The sequence below is a fragment of the Equus quagga genome, chromosome 12, assembly GCF_021613505.1.
Source record: "Equus quagga isolate Etosha38 chromosome 12, UCLA_HA_Equagga_1.0, whole genome shotgun sequence".
NCBI lineage: Eukaryota > Metazoa > Chordata > Mammalia > Perissodactyla > Equidae > Equus > Equus quagga.
Genome location: NC_060278.1, coordinates 34131174 through 34149826, shown reverse-complemented (window position 1 = coordinate 34149826; position 18653 = coordinate 34131174). Strand labels below are relative to the sequence as shown.

Here is an 18653-nt window from a genome sequence, read left to right as displayed (position 1 = left end):
ACTGGGTTCTTATAATGACCTGTATGAATGGGATGGTAAGGAGGGGGTAATCTTGAGATTTAAGGTATTTAAGTAATTTTTAAGTCATTTTTCACTTTTAAATATGGAAACCATACTATAGTCCAGATTTTCATCCCAGCTCACTAGTGGTTCCTTCATAGTCTTTTTCACTGGTTCTTTATCTTTCCCACCTCTTAATATTGGAATGTACCAAGTTTCAGTCCTCTTATCAATCCACATTCATTCCCTTGGAGATATCTTTTGGTTTCAAGGTTTCAAATATTATTTATACAATGGAATTCCCAAATTTTTGTCTCTAGCCTACACCTCTTCCTTGGATTCAACTTGCATATCCAAAATATCCAAAATCAACTTCTCAGATTTCTGCTTCTGGCCAAGATGGAGCAAAAGGAATCAAATTTATTCTTACCTCTGAAATAACAGAAAATGGAGAAAATACATGAAACAATGGTTTTCAAGACAACCAACATCAGGCAACAAAAGACAGTGATTCCCGAGTGAAAAGAAACAAATCAGGGTGAGCCCAACCACCGCCCCAGCTTAGAGCAAGCTTCCAGGTCACCCTGCAAGGACGGGTAATCCAGGCAGTGCCTGGTAGACTCCCTGAGCTGTGGGGGAAACGAGGCCAAGAGTCTGGGGAGATGAGGTGACTAGAGCTCACAGGACTGAGCACTGAAGTGAAGAGAGCTGCACAGAGAGGAAATTCCAGAGATGTTAAGAGGGTTTTGCTCAAGTATTCAGCTGAGTACTGATCAGCACCTGCATGTGAGGAAGCTACTACCTAGCACTGGGGCAAGAACCACTTGAAAGTTTTAGCAGAAACAGTGGCCCGTGTTCACACAGGGCCAGGAATAACATCTGCTCCCAACAGCCAGGCTGAAAACCTCATGAATCATGAGCCACTGGATAAAGTGGAGGTGAATAAATTTTTTCCGTCAAGGGCCAACAGTAAATATTTTAGGTTTTTCAGGCCATAAGATCTCCGTTACAACGACTCAACTCTGCAAGAGCAGCTGTGGAAATATGTAAATGAGTGGGTGTGGCTGTGTTCCAACAGAACTTTATTTACAAACACAGGCTAAGGGCCAGATTTACCAATGGGTTTGCTGACCCCTATCGTAGAAAATATAGAAAAGTCTTGTCTCTGTAGTGGGAAATAATTAGTAACAGACTAAACTTAGAAGCCTAAAAAATCTTAAAAATAAGACACAAAATGATAAACTGTTTCCAAGTAACCTGTGTCCCAGAACAAACCTCAAAAGTATTTACAGGAATACACAAATATGCACCCAATGCTCCACAAGGTCAAGTTCACAATGTCTGCTGTCCAATCAAAAATTACGATGGATGCAAAAACCAATCAAATGAAACTGAAGCAGAACTGACACAAATGTCGACAAAGATTCAAAACAGTTATAACTACATTCCACATGTTCAAAAAGTTAACTAGAAACTTGGAACGTACCAAAAACAAAATCCAAATTCGAATTCTAGAGATGAACGCTATACTGGGCTGGTTAATGGCAGGTTAGACATTGCCAAAGAAAAGATTAATAAACTTAAAGACACAGCAATAACAACACTGAACAACAGTTTTTCATAAAAAACTGAAAGAGGGAGAAGAGATAATTTTAAAAAATAAAATAAACAGCATCAGGAAGCTGGGAGACAACTTTGTGTAGCCTACTATACATTTAGTGAAAGTCCTTGAAGGAAACGTTGGGGGGACAGAAAAAGATATTTGAAGAAATAATGGCTGGAAATTTTTCTAAAATTTGATTAAAACTATAAATCCACAGATACTAGAAGCCAAACAAACCCCAAGGACAAGAAACATGAAGAAAACCACATCAAGGCAGATCATAATCAAAATGCTCAAAACCAGGGATAAAGGGAAACAACACTAGTGAGAATACAGTGCAGGAACATCTTTAAAGTACTGAAAGAAAAGAAATGTCACCTGGAATTCTATACTCAGCAACAATAACTTTCAATAACTAAGGTGAAATACTTTTCTAGACATATAAAAGCTGAAAGAATTCATCACCAGCAGAGTCAAACTAAAAGAAATGTTAAAGGAAGCCCTTTAGGCAGAAAAATGATACATGAAAATATGGATCTATGAAAAGGAATGAAGAACACAAGAAACGGCAGCTACATTGGTTTAAGATATATAGGCATAAAAATATAAGATATTTTTGTTATTATTTTAATCTCTTTAAAAGATAATTGACTTTTTACTAATAATGTGGTATGGGGTTTGTAACATACGTAAAAATACAGGGTATGACAACCGCAGCAGAAAGGTCAGGAGAGAAGAATGAAAAGTACACTACTCTAAGGTTCCTATACCACATGTGAAGTGGGATAATGCCACTTGAAGACACAACTTTAAAGATGCAATTATAGGGGAGATCTCACCAAGATGGCGGCGTAAGCAGACTCTGAACTCATCTCTGCCCACAAACACAACCAGGTTAAAACTATTTTTGGAAAAATTACCCTGGAGCGAAAACTGAAAACTGGATAAAAAGAACCCCCACAACAACGGACAATCCTGACTAAGGCAGAAGAGGCAGAAATTCCTACTGGAGAGGAAAAAAGCCACCTTTGGGAGCAGGGGACCTTCTCAGCTGGCCAGGTGGAGACACCCTAAGGTACACAGCCCTCCCTGGAGAAGTGAGGTCCAGAGGAGGGGCCGATACTGCTATAAGCATCCTTCAGACTCAGCCCAACTGAAACGAGGGTCTCACTGTTTGGCTTTGCTGGCTATTAACTGCAGCGAGGATACCCCCAGAAAAGCAATCAGCCAAAAGCCCGAAAGACGCAGGTCTTAAAGGGCTCAAGCACAACCTCACTCATTGCAGCAACTTAAAATCACCACAGAGAAGGCTGACAGTCCTTTGGTGAAATGAGACTCACCTGATGGGCTCTGGGGGTATCTTGGTGGGAGGAGGGACCTCTCCGGAGACTGAGACATTGGTGGAGGCCGTTGTTCTGACCTGGCCCAGGCGGGCTGACACAGACCACTGTGAACACCACTGAGGTTCTTCCCTTGGCCTGTTAGCCCAGGGGTCTGCCACACCCACTAGAGCACAGATTTAATCCAGTTCAGCCAGGGCAGGCAGCCCGCCCTAGGGACCAGCCCCACCTAACAGCAAGCCCTCAGGCTACTTTTTGGCCTGCACTGACTGGGTGCCTTGATCCTCTATAGGCAAGCAGTGTGTCTGCCTCTGTGGGGCAAGGCCTTGTGAGGACCAGGTGAACTGAGGGGGGCACTGATGGAGAGATGGCAGCCTCTGGAGTGCAGCGTCGGGGTACGCTCCAGGGGGTTGGGAAGTGTGCATGGACCAGGACTGTGCTGACGGTGTATGTGGTCCTGTGGGGGGTGAGGCTTATCAGCAGCAGACGACTTGTGCTTCACAAAAAGCCATAAAAAGGATCAGCCCCACCTTTCAAAGCCTGAAACAATTGAGTGCTCCCCTTCCCAGGGCCAGCCCCACTCAGCTGCACTCCTAAGAGAACTGACAACAACCTTGTAGACCTGCTACTTATCACAACTATACATCCCTGAGCCTCGCAACCAGCAACACTGGGTACCAACCCAATTAAGAGGAAAATTGCAATAGGAGTGTGCTGATAGACTTTGTAGCCAATGGTGCTGAGGTTACCCAAACCAGATTTACAAACAGCTGGCCAGGGAAGGAAAGACTAGACTCCCTGGGTAACTGCAGTAAGAGCACCCCTGCCATAGCAGAAGGACACAAGTACCCAAAAAGGGGTCACTCCTGGATCATTTGGACTGGTGATGAGAGGGAAGCACACTGCTGGGCCTCATAAGGCGTCTCATACATAGGGCCACTTCTCCAAGATTAGGAGACATACCCGACTCACCTAATACATAGAAATAAGCACAGAGAAAGAGGCATAATGAGGAGACAATGGAACACTTTCCAAGCAAGGGAACAGGACAAAACTCCAGAAAAAGGACTAAATGAAACAGAAATAAGCAACCTACTTGACAAAGAGTTCAAACAAAATATCATATGGATGCTCACAGATATTGGGAGAAGAATGGATGAACACAGTGAGCTCATCAGCAAAGAACTGGAAGATATAAAAACCAACCAATCAGAAATGAAAAATACAATACTGGAAATGAAAAATTCACTAGAGGGACTCAATAGCAGAGTAGAGGATGCAGAAGAACGGATCAGTGAGCTAGATGAAAGACTAGAGGAAGTCACCCAGGCAGAACAGAAAAAAGAAAAAAGAATTAGACAGAATGAGAACAGTCTAAGGGAACTCTGGGACAACATCAAGCATGCTAACATTCGGATTATAGGTGTTCCAGAAGGAGAAGAGAGAGACAAGGGGCAGAAAATTTATTTGAAGAAATAATAGATGAAACTTTTCCTAACCTAAGGAAGGAAACAGACATCCAAGTACAGGAAGCACAGAGAGCTCCAAACAAGATTAAGCCCAAAGAGGCTGACACCAAGACATATTATAATTAAAATGTCCAAAATTAAAGACAAACAGAGAATCCTAAAAACAGGAAGAGAAAGGCCACAAGTGACATACAAAGGGAAGCCCATAAGGCTATCAGTGGACTTCTCAGCTGAGACCCTACAGGCGACAACAAAATGGCAGAATGTATTTAAAGTGCTAAAAGGAAAAGACCTACAGCCAAGAATACTCTATCCACCAAGGTTGTCATTCAGAATGGAAGGAAAGATAAAGAGCTTCCCAGACAAGCAAAAACTAAAGGAGTTTATCCTCAAGAAACCAGTTCTACAAGAAATGCTGAAGGGACTTATTTAAGTGGGAAAGCAATGACCACAAATAGAGATAAAAAGAAATTATCAAAAAAAAAAAAAAAAAACACCACACAATGAAATCACTTGTAAAGGTAAAAATATAGTAAAGGTAGCAGATCAACTACCTGTGAAGATAATATGAAGGTTAAAGGACAAATATACTAAAATCATCTATTTCAATGATAAGAGGGTAATGGATAGACACACACTAAACAAGAGACTATGTATGATGTCAAAAACATAAAATGTTGGAGGAGGGGAGTGAAAAAGTAGAACTTTTAGAAAGAGGTCAAGCTAAAGAGTCTATCAACTCGATAGAGACTGTTATACACATAGAATATTACATAGGATACTCATGGTAATCACAAATCAGAAACCTATAATAAATAAGTGAAAAAGTAAGACAAAAGAAATTAAACATATTACTACAGATAGCCATCAAACCACAAGGGAAGAAAGCAAGAGAAAAAGAAAGGAACAGAGAGGAACTACTAAAACACCCAGAAACAAAAGTAACAAAATGGCAAAAAAAAAATACATATTTATCAATAGCTACTTTAAATCTCAATGGACTAATTGCTCCAATCAAATGCCATAGGGTGGCCAACTGGATAAAAAAACAAACAAGACCCATGTATATGCTGCATACAAGAGACACACTTCAGACCTAAAGACACTCACAAACTGAAAGTGAAAGGATGGAAAAAGATATTCCATGCAAATGGCAAAGAAAAGAAAGTAGGGGTAGCAATACTTATATCAGTAAAAATAGACTTTAAAACAAAAACTGTAACAAGAGACAAAGAAGGGCACTACATAATGATACAGGGAACAATCCAACAAGGCAATATAACACTTATAAATATCTATGCACCCAACATAGGAGCACCTAAATATATAAAGCAACTATTAACAGACATAAAAGGAGAAATAGATAGTAACACAATAATAGTAGGGCACTTTAACACTCCACTTACACAAATGGATAGATCATCCAAACAGAAGATCAATAAGGAAACATTGGCCTTAAATGACACATCAGACCAAATGGACTTAGTAGATATATGCAGAACATTCCATCCCCAAACCACAGAATACACATTTTTTTCAAATGCCCATGGAACATTCTCCAGGACTGATCACATATAGGGCCACAAAATAAGTCTCAATAAACTTAAGAAGACTGACATACTATCATGCATCTTTTCTGACCACAAAGGTGTAAAACTAGAAATCAACTACAGGAAGAAACCAGAAAAGCCACAAAAATGTGGAGATTAAACAAAATGCTACTGAACAATGATTACATCAAAGAAGAAATCAAAGGAGAAATCAAAAAATTCCTGGAGACAAGTGAAAATGAAAATATGACATGCCAAAATCTGTGGGATACAGCAAAAGCGGTTCTAAGAGGGAAGTTTATAGCAATTCAGGCCTACCTCAACAAAGAAGAAAAATCCCAAATAAGCAATGTAACAGCATATCTAAAGGTACTGGAAAAAGAGCAACAAACAAAGCCCAAAATCAGCAGAAGGAAGGAAATAATAAAAATCAGAGCAGAAATAAATGAAATAGAGACTAAAAAAAAAAGTAGAAAAAAACTAATGAAACCAAGAGCTGGTTCTTTAAAAAGATAAAGAAAATTGACAACCCCTTAGCTAGACTCACCAAGAAAAAAAGAGAGAAGGCTCAAATAAATAAAATCAGAAATGAAAGAGGAGAGATTACAATGGACACCTCCGAAATACAAAAGATAGTAAGAGAATACTATGAAAAGCTATACGCCAACAAATGGGATAACACAGAAGAAACAGATAAATTCTTAGAAACAGACAACCTTCCAAAACCGGACCAAGAAGAGGTAGAGAATTTGAATAGACCGATCACCAGTAAGGAGATCAAAACAGCAATCAAAACCCTCCCGCAAAATAAAAGTCCAGGACCAGATGGCTTCCCTGGTGAATTCTACCAAACATTCGAAGAATACCTATCCTACTCAAACTCTTTCAAAAAACTGAAGAGGAGGGGAGGCTTCCAAACTCCTTCTACAAAGCCAACATTATCCTGATACCAAAACCAGACAAGGACAACACAAAAAAAGAAAATTACAGGCCAATATCACTGATGAACATTGATGCAAAAATTCTCAACAAAATACTAGCAAATCGAATACAATACATTAAAACAGTCATACATGATGATCAAGTGGATTTCATTCCAGGGATGCAGGGATGGTTCAACATCTGCAAATCTATCAACGTGATACACAACATTAACAAAATGAAGAATAAAAATCACACGATCATCTCAACAGATGCAGAGAAAGCATGTGACAAGATACAGCATCCATTTATGATTAAAAACTCTAAATAAAATGGATATAGAAGGAAAATACCTCAACATAATAAAGTCCATATATGACAAACCCACAGCAAATATCATTCTCAACAGAGAAAAACTGAAAGCTATCCCTCTAAGAACAGGAATCAGACAAGGATGTCCACTGTTACCACTCTTATTTAACATAGTATTGGAAGTCCTAGCCAGAGCAATCAGGCAAGAAAAAGAAATAAAAGGGATATATATTGGAAAAGAAGAAGTGAAACTATCACTTTGCAGATGACATGATTTTATATCTAGAAAACCCTAAAGAATCCACTAAAAAACTTTTAGAAACAATATACAGTCAAGTCGTGGGATACAAAATCAACATACAAAAATCAGTTGTGTTTCTATACACTAACAACAAAGCAGCAGAAAAAGAAATTAAGAATACAATCCCATTTACAACTGCAACTAAAAGAATAAAATACCTAGGAATTACCTTAACCAAAGAGGTGAAAGATCTGTACACTGAAAACTATAAAACATTGTTGAAAGAAATCGAAGAAGACACAAAGAAAGGGAAAGATATTCGTGCTCTTGCATTGGAAGAATTAACATCGTTAAAATGTCCATACTTCCTAAAGCAATCTATAGATTCAACGCAATCCCTAACAAAGTTCCAAAAACATTTTTCACAGAAAAAGAACAAAGAATCCTAAAATTTATATGGAACAACAAAAGACCTCAAATAGCCAAAGAATTCATGAGAAAAACGAACAAAGCTGGAGGGATCACACTCCCTGATTTCGAAACATACTACAAAGCCATAGCAACCAAAACAGCATAGTACTGGCACAAAAACAGACACACAGGTCAACGGAACAGAATCGAGAGCCCAGAAGTAAACCCACACATTTATGCACAGCTATTATTCAACAAGGGAGCCAAGAGCATACGATGGAGAAAGGAGAGTCTCTTCAATAAATGGTGTTGGGAAAACTGGACAGCCACATGCAAAAGAATGAAAGTAGACCATTACCTTATACCATGAACAAAAATCAACTCCAAATGGATTAAAGACTTGAATGTGAGACCTGAAACCATGAAAGTTCCAGAAGAAAACACAGGCAGTATGCTCTTTGACATCGGTTTTTGCAGTATATTTTCAAGTCCCATGTCTGACCGGGCAAGGGGAACAAAAGAAAAAATGAACAAATGGGACAACATCATACTAAAAAGCTTCTGCAGAGCAAAGGAAACCATCACCGAAATGAAAAGACAACCTAATAATTGGGAGAAGATATTTGCAAACCACATATCAGATAATGGGTTAATATCCAAAATATACAAAGAACTCATACATCTCAACAACAAAAAAACTAAAAACCCAATTAAAAAATGGGAAAAGATATGAACAGAGATTTCTCCAAAAAAGATACACAGATGGCCAACAGGCATATGAAAAGATGCTCAACATCATTAGCTATCAGAGAAATGCAAATCAAAACTACAATGAGGTATCACCTCACTCTGATCAGAATGGCTAACATTAACAAGACAGGAAACAACAAATGTTGGAGAGGGTGTGGAGAGAAGGGAACCCTTGTTCACTGCTGGTGGGAGTGCAAACTGGTGCAGCCACTATGGAAAGCAGTATGGAGTATCCTCAGAAAATTAAGAATAGATCTACCATATGATCCAGCTATCCCACTGCTGGGTATTTATCCAAAGAACTTGAAAACGCAAAGGCATAAAGATACTTGCACCCCTGTGTTCCCTGCAGCATTATATACAACAGCCAAGACTTGGAAGGAACCTAGATGCCCATCAAGGGACAAATGGATAAAGAAGATGTGGTATTTATACACAATGGAATACTACTCAGCCATAAGAAATGACGAAATCCAGCCATTTGTGACAACATAGATGGACCTTGAGGGTATTATGCTGACTGAAATTAGTCAGAAGGAGAAAGTCAAATATCATATGATCTCACTCATAAGTAGAAGATAAAAACAACAGAAACAAACACATAGCAATGGAGATTGGATTGGTAGTTACCATAGGGGAAGGTGGGGGAGGAAGGAGGGCAAAAGGGGTGATTAGGCTCACATGGGAGGGGATGGACTATAATTAGTTTTTGGGTCGGTGAACATGATGTAATCTACACAGAATTCGAAATATATTACGATGTACATCTGAAAGCTATATAATGTTATAATCTGAAAGCTATATAATGTTATAATCCAATGTTACTGCAATTAATAAAATAAAAATAAATAAATAATAAAAAAGATGCAATTATAAATCTTAAAGTGACCACTAAAATAGTTATAGCTAATAAGTCAACAAAGGAGACAAAATATATTCAAATAATCCAAGATAAATACGGAGGAAAAGAAAACAAGAAACTAATGGGGCAGGGGCCCGCTGATGGCCGCATGGTTGGGTGCACTCTGCTCCGGCGGCCCGGGATTTCACCAGTTTGGATCCTGGGTGGGGACCTAGCGATGCTCATCAAGCCATGCTGAGGTGGCATCCCACATGCCACAACTAGAAAGACCCACAACTAAAATATACAGCTATGTACTGGGGGGCTTTGGGGAGAAGGAAAAATAAAAAATAAATAAAATCTTAAAAAAAAAAACCACTGATGGGGCAAATAGAACACAAATATTAAGATGACAACTTTAAACCTAACCACATCAATAATCACATTAAATGTGAAGGATCTCAATCCCCAAATGAAGGCAGAAATGATGAGACTGAATCAAACAGTAAGACCAACTATACGCCACCTACTTTAAAGACACAAACAGATTAAAAGTAAACGAATGTCAATGATATACCATGCCAACACTAAGCAAGAAAAAGCTGGAACAACCATATCAACGTCTCAACAAACCAGATTTCTGAGCAAAGAATATTACCATGGATAAAGCAAGTGATTTTATAATGATAAAGGGGGTCAAACCATCAAGAGGACACATAATAACATTACGCATAATAACATTAACGCAGTTACCTAATAACAGCAGTTCAATTTACATGAAACAAAAACTTCTCCAAAGAGAAACAGACAAATCTAATTACAGCCTGAGATTTTGATACCTTATTTCTCAATAACTGATAGAACAAACAACAAATCAGTAAAATAAAGCAGATGTGAACAATACTGCTAACCAACCTGGCTAACTGACATTAATAAAACACTCCACCCCAAAACAGCAGAATATACATTCTTTTCGAGTACATATGGAACATTTACCAAGATAGACCAGATATATTCTGGGCCACATAACAAGTCTCAATAAATTTAAAAGGATTTGAGACCTACAAAGTATGTTCTCTGAGCACTACAACATTAAATTAGAAATCAATAACAGAAAAGTCTCTGGGAAAATCTCCAAATATTTGGAAACTAAATAGCAAACTTATAGATAACCTATGGCTCAAAGAGAAATAAAGAGAAATTAGAAAGTATTTTGAACGTTAAAGCAGTACTTGGGGGAACCGTACAGCACTAGATACCTGTATTAGAAAAGAGAGTTGCAAATGAATGACCTCAGCTTTTACCGACAGGAAAGAAATTAATAAAGACAGCAGAAATCAAATAGAAAACAACAGCAATAGAGAAAACTCAAACCAAAAGCTTGTTTTTTTGAGATCTTCCAATTTTCTCCAGAAAATCTGCTCTAGCCACAGAATTCTCTACGTCAGTTAAAGGTGACTGCATTTTTCCAACTGCTTAAGTCAATTGTAAAATCTAGGAACATCCGCAACTCCTCTTTCTCTGAGTCTACATTCAATCTAACCAAGATTACTGGCTCCATCTTCAAGACACATCCAGAATCCTACCATTTCTCACCACCTCCACTTCTACCACCCTGGTCCAAACCTCCACTGCTGCTCCCCCGGGACTGCGGCAACTGCCTCCTACTGGTCTCTCTCTTTTCACCCCTGCCCACTTCCCCCTTCAGTCTTCGAGCAAGAGTAGCCAGAGGATCCTTCTCAACATATAAGTCATTATCATGTCGCTCCTGTGATCAAAACCCTACTTTAAGTTCTCTGCACTTAGCTCTCCCGTCCGCCTGAAGAGCAGTTTCTCCAGATAGCCATACAGCCAACTCCTTCACTTTCTGCAATGTTGGCTTCTCAGCGAGGTCTTCATGAATATCCTTTTTAAAACTGTAACTTCTCACTCACCACCACTAGCTCTCTGGATCCCCCATTCACACTTTTTCTCCATGGAATTTATCACCTCTATTATCCTTTGTGTGTGCCATCAGCTCCCTCCAACCTAATTAAAGTGCAAGCACCAGGAGGAGACACACTGTGGTCTGTTTTATTCACTGCTGCCTCCCCAGACCATGGGGAATGTGCTGGCACATAGGAGACATTTAATAAATAATTGTGACATGAATAAATTTAGGCTTGCTTATCTGCTCCATTTTTGGCCACTTGGAGATATATTAGCACTTTCTGAAGTTTATCTTGATTACTGCAGCATTTTATTACCCCTCACGAATTTACAGTCATTTCTTAAAGTTGGATATTTCACTACTTGCTTTTCCAAATTACATAATTTCTCTAGTTAGAAAACATACTTTGGGCAGATAAATTTTGTTTCTTAGCTCTAGTCTCAATTCATGGTAAAATGTTCTTTTTATTGCTGTGGCATTTTAATTAAACAGTTTTCCACTCCAAGGTACAGCAGTTTGTAGATCGGCTAACTGTTAAGCTTAATTTTAATATGAATAAAGCACAATAATTGCTTTAGTCTGGTGGAACTATAGAACAAGTAAATGTAATATATAAAATTTGATTGCAAAATTTCATCCTATATAAAATTTCTGCCACTATAACAGCCCAGTGTTCACTTATGTATAATGCTCAAAAATCATAAACAATATGAGATGCTATTTTAAAATAATAAAATTAATTAAGCCTAACCTGAGTATGTAGATAGCAGCCCCATCTCAACACTGACTTACAAACCTGAAAAAGTCCCTTGGAAAAAAAACATTTGCCCCAGCAATTTTAGATAGACATACTATGAGCTAGTATATAAGAAGGAAATATTAGTTCACTATAAGAAGTCATTGTAGAGTCTGTAAAAGCATGAGTTATTTCTTAATAGTTACTTCCTGATTTAAAATTCAAAGTAAACTTTGAAAAGAGCTTTGTTAAAGTCCATTTCCTACTATTTTCTCATGTTTTAAAGCAGCTGATATCAAATGGATTAAGCAGGTACTTGGATTCATCAGAAAACTATTAGAAATAATCAACAACTACAGCAAAAGTTGCAGGGTACAACGTCAACTTACAAAAATCAGTGGCATTTCTATACTCCAATAACAAACTAACAGAAAGAGAACTCAAGAGCATAATCACATTTACATTTGCAACAAAAAGAACAAAATATCTAGGAATAAATTTAACCAAGGAAGTGAAAGATTTATACAAGGAAAACTAGAAGACATTACTGAAAGAAATTCATGATGACATAAATAAATGGAAAAATATTTCATGTTCTTGGATTGGAAGAATAAATGTAGTTAAAATGTCCATACTACCTAAAGCGATCTACAGATTCAACTTAATCCCAATCAATATCCCAATGACACTCTTCATGGAAACAGAACAAAGAATCTTAAAATTCATATACGGCAACAAAAGACCCCAAATAGCCAAAGCAACCCTGAGAAATAAGAACAGAGCTGGAGGTATCACAATCCCTGACTTCAAAATATATTACAACACTATAGTAATCAAGGCAGCATGGTACTGATACAAAAACAGGCACACAGATCAATGGAACAGAAGTGAAAGCCCAGAAATAAAACCACACATCTACGGACAGCTAATCTTCGACAAAGGAGCCAAGAACATACAATGGAGAAAGGAAAGCTTCTTCAATAAATGGTGTTGGGAAAACTGGACAGCCATATGCAAAAGAATGAAAGTAGACCATTATCTTTCTCCCTCTACAAAAATAGACTCAAAATGGATCAAAGACTTGAAGGTAAGACCTAACACCATAAAACTTCTAAAAGAAAATACAGGCAGTACACTATTTGACATTGTAAAAGATCTTTTCGAATACCATATCTACCCTGACAAGGGAAACAAAAGAGAAAATAAACAAGCGGGACTTCATCAGACTAAAGAGCTTCTGCAACGCAAAGGAAACCAGGATCAAAATGAAAAGACAACCCACGAATGGGGAGAAAATATCTGCAAATCATATATCTGAAAGGGGTTAATCTCCATAATATATAAAGAACTCACACAATTGAACTACAAAAAAACCAAACACCCCATTAAAAAAGTGGGCAGAAGAAATGAACAGATATTTTTCCAAAGAAGATACACAGATGGCCAATAGGTACATGAAAAGATGCTCAACATCACTAATCATCAGGGAAATGCAAATCAAAACTACACTTAGACATCATCTTACACCTGTTAGAATGGCTATAATCACCAAAACAAAAAACAATAAATGTTGGAGAGGGTGTGGAGAAAAGGGAACCCTCATACACTGCTGGTGGGAATGCAAACTGGTACAGCCACTATGGAAAACAGTATGGAGATTCCTCAAAAAATAAAAAAAATAAAAGTAGAAATACCACATGACCTAGCTATCCCACTACTGGGTATTTACCAAAACAACTTGAAATCAACAATACAAAGAGAGCCATGCACGCCTATGTTCACTGCAGCATTACTCACTATAGCCAAGACGTGGAAGCAACCCAAGTGTCCATCAACTGATGACTGGATAAAGAAGATATGGTATATATATATATACACACACACACAACGGAATACTACTCAGCCATAAAAAATGACAAAATAGTTCCATTCGCAACAACATAGATGGACCTTGAGGGTATTACGTTTAGCAAATAAACATATGTTTAGCAAAATAAACCAGACATGGAAAAACAAACTCTGTATGATTTCACTCACATGTGGAAGATAAGGAAACACATGGACAAAGAGAACAGTTTAGTGGTTATGGGAGGGAGGGGTTAGAGGGTGGGCACAAGTGGTGAAGGGGCACATTTTTATGGTGACTGACAGATAATAACATACAACTGAAATTTCACAATGTTATAAACTTTTATGACCTCAATTAAAAAAAATACCAAATCTACTACTATTTTCTCACATTTTAAAGCAGCTGATGTCAAATGGATTAAGGAGGTACTTAAATTCAAATATGTTTGTATTTACTTTTTGATGAAACTTATTATGCTGGTGAGAAGTGACTCATGCATGAATCAAGGCTTTAATGGTAACTCTTAATCATTTTATGTGATACATATTTTTAAAATTTGATGTGAAATATACAAGTCAAAAGTATTAATGAATAATTGCTTCACTCTTTATATGTTCCTTTGGCTCTACAAGTGTAAAGGTTATATGATATGCTACAAAGTATTTTTTCATAAATTTTACGTTAAATCTAACATAAAAACTAGTTATGCTGTAAGAGCCATCTGAAAGTGTTGGGACATTTCCTTTATCTAAGCATCGACGCTACTGAGCTGACTGACACTACATCTTCTCCACTAGAATGATCAAAGTCCATCCAAGCTGCCAACAAGTTTAATACATTCCTTAACATCAAAGTCCCGATAAATATAGTAATTGAAAAAATGAAAACTCAGGAAAAACTTAAGAGCATAATGAGGAATATCTGTATTTTAATTAAATGTAAGTAAGTCTGTTCCACAAAGCCTTTTGCCTATATGAACAGAAATGTTTTCTTCTTCCATCACGTCCCCTCTCTTCACTAGTGACTCCTTACCCTACCTGGGCAGTAGGAAAACAGTCACGTCCCTATTTAGCTCTTAGAATTCTACTTTTAAACAAAAGAATTTTAAATACACACTAAATGCATGATGTACTTAATCAGGGAGCGTGGGTCTTAGGAGACACAGGATACTGAAAAATTTGAATTAAATAGGCAATAGAGATGGAACACATAAAACGGAATAAAAGCAGGGATGGAAGGGGCCAGTCCCAGTGGCCTAGTGGTTAAGTTTGGCACACTCCGCTTAGGTGGCCTGGATTCAGTTCTTGGGCACAGACCTACACCACACGTCTGTCAGCAGCCATGCTGTGGCAGCGGCCCTCATTAAAAAGGAAAAAAAGGGGAAGATTGGCAATATATGTTAGCTCAGGGAAATCCTCCTCACCAAGAGAAAAAAGAAAAAAGTAGGGATGGAAGGAAAGCTGGGTAATTAAATTCTTATGTTCCTCTCAAGAGGCTGATCTGTACTGTTATTATTCAAGCAAAAAAAAAAAAAAATTCCTAGGTTGGGCTAATATTAAACACCCCCTTGTCCTCTCCCCAGTTACATTCTTTGACACCCAAATTACATATGCAATAACACTGAAGGGAGACCTCTGCTGAAACTATATATAGCGAGAGAGCGCAAAAAAAAAGCTAAGTCTATCAACTTTTGCAGGATTATTTTTAGGAACAGACAGAGTTAACTAAAAAATACACATATTACTTTTAAACCTGTATTTTAGTATGAGAAGGCACAGAGACTACTAGCATGCTTATATTGTGAATTCTTAAGTCTCAAGAAACGTTAATTTACACCAGAGTAAATATTTTTTTAAAATAAATTTAATAAATGCACAAAATCATATAAGGATATCATATCCAAATCTCAGCTTATCTTCAAGTTTCAAGGTGATATAAGTCTGTTCTGGAATCCTTACATCATTCACAAAAGTCTATAAGGAAAAAAAACAGATGTCAGGTTATATAAGAAGTATTAATGATCACATTTCAGACAAGCAAATACTCAAACCTGATACTTGGAAGTACATATGATATGGTGGCTAACAGAGCTTGCGCATCATCAAACGTGCCATGCGTCTTACAGGCTGACAGACGATCTCATCACCTCGCCCTTTCCCATCATTACTAGGAGAACACAAAGAACCAGGCCGCACTAAGCCCACCACACTGCCAAGACAAATTTAGGCACCTAAAAGTGATGCCAAGAAAAGCTGGCAAACTGTAAAGGGTAAAATACTTAACTCTTGATTATCATCAGGGCTCCCTAGACTCAATTTTAGCTTTTATGGAGAACTGTAATTATTTGTGAGGACTGATATTTCATTACTTTTATTCTTAGAATTCTTTGAAAGAACAAAAGAAAATATACTCTAAAAAACTGAATAAAATTCATTTTATTTTACAATTGCCATATGAATTCTTTGGATCCTTTTTATGAATCTAAGATATATTATGGGATCTTAGTGATCTTATTTTTCCTATATCTTAAAACATTCTGCTATTTCATCATCCTTTAATTATTTCATCATTACTCATCAATTATTTCTAAGTAGATTGAAAAGGACCAAAATAAGAAGAAAATGGAAGAATGATAGCATTACCTACAACATCGCTATCCAACAAAAACATATTGCAGGCCACAAATGCAAGCTACACATATACTATTAAATTTTCTAGCAGACACATTAAAAAGGTAAAAGAAAGAGATGAAATTAATTTTAATAATATCCTACTTTTAGTTTAACCCATATGTCCAAAATAATACCATTTCAACAAATAATATAAACAATAACTAGATATTTTACACTTTTTTGTACTTTTTTTAGACATTTCAAGTGCTCAATAGCTACACATGGCTAGTGGCTACTATAGTGAAAAGCAGAGAGCTAGAAGGATGATGCAATCATGAAATAAATCATCGCTATGGCATCAACCTTCAGTCTTCTTCTTGAAGAATTGCCCAAAATATTGCACCATCTTTCCAAGAAGATATAAAAGACATCTGGAGACACTATCTTTGTCTTTCTTTTTTAAGCTATCAAAGAGCACAACTGAGAATTCAGCATTTTTCATTTAATGTCCATAAAGGCAAAGAGAAGAAAACAGTCAGGAAGACATTTCACAATTCTAACATGAATACAAAAGCAGCACTCTAGGCTATAATAACAATGATAAAACTGATAATGATGTAAGCAAAATATCAGAGACTATGAGTCTTTAGACGAAGATAATCCTAGATGCATTTTCTCTAACACAAGAATTTTCTCTAATGCAAGAAGAGAGAAGAATATACAGTATTTTTCATCCAGTTAGCCATTCAGTAAGAAGGATCATGCAATATTTTTCAACACTCCTAAACCATTCTGTATTTTAAAATAAATTTTGACAATATTCTTTCATTTTTTGATGTTTGTGTTCCAACACTTATTTGATTTAGTTTGTAAGTGGACAAGTGCTCAGGTAGGTATCTATATAAAGGTAGTAACTAGAAGGAAAGAAATGATGTAGAAATAAAATTATTGGATTGATCTTCTAACTTTGTTTATAAATCTAAAAATAAGAAATGTTTTGCAATTGTAGAAGAAAGAAGATGGCCATCTTCTTAATAAAATTTTAAGCTGTCAAAGCCTTTAAAATAATGCATTTTAACAAGACAAGAGCAAAAGAACTAGGTATGACGATAAACTAGAACCAGTTAGAGTTGTACTTAAAATCTGGAATCAACAATTATAAAATGTCTATATGTCCCAGGTGAATGCACGACAAGTGATAAGCAGTTAGTGGCATTCAAAGAACATTACCCATTTTGTGAAGTATGTACCTTTCCAAACCAGGGAAATATGGAATAAAAATTTGAGTCTGTCATGCCTAATTTTTAATTAAAATTTTAAGCTATTTTTCATTATCCTTTCATCCTTACTTCTGTAAATTATTTGTAAGAAGACTAAAGGGTCTATTGCACACAGATGGTAAATGGTGATGACTATTTTTCCTGGCACACTGGAAGTTAGAGATCCAGAATTGCTAGATTTATAGAACACAGAATAATGTTATACTTAATTGCCTGGAATTCAGACATTATATAAACACTCAACAAGTTTTTCTTTGACAAGCTGAAACTTTAAAAATTACTTTACTCTTTCCTTTTGAATTCCATTTCTTCCATCTTCTATTTTACTGGATTTGAGATGGCCAAAATACCTTATTTGGGAAGGCTCCCTCCACAGTAAAGAAGTTTACAAGGGTCCTGAATGATGTACAGTAAGATACATAAGGGGATTATGTTCTTATGGCCATATTCTCAAATTCCTATGCATAAGTGGCACTTCGTAGTATGTCGTAGAAAACCAGTTTCTAAGTCTACCAAAAAAAACAAAATTGAACAAGTGGCAATCTTAAACCCAAGCACAGATATATGGAGATGGTGGAATACCACTAAAACTTGAGACCATACCTTAGTATGATTTATGAGTAATCCTAAATCACAAGCTTCCAAACTTGCTTTACAAAAAGGCCAAAATGTTGGTACAAAGAAAATTTAAAGGGTTTAGGCATTTATAAACTCTTATGTCTGGTTCATTTCCAAAATGAACATTTTAGAGTGTTTTAAAACTTATAACTTGAATTTACCAAAATATTCTGTGTATAATTACAAAACA

The 18653-nt window shown here is 36.9% G+C and overlaps 1 protein-coding gene across 6 annotated transcripts in view; it reads right to left on the bottom strand.

The window, feature by feature from the left end:
- Positions 1-18653, bottom strand: part of CEP170 (centrosomal protein 170) — a 144617-nt gene that overhangs the window by 75355 nt on the left and 50609 nt on the right. For all 6 annotated transcript variants that reach the window (XM_046679409.1, XM_046679412.1, XM_046679410.1 and 3 more), the window contains exon 4: positions 15848-15926. In XM_046679409.1, the coding sequence (XP_046535365.1) occupies positions 15848-15926 (79 nt within the window). The remainder of the gene's footprint in view (positions 1-15847; positions 15927-18653) is intronic.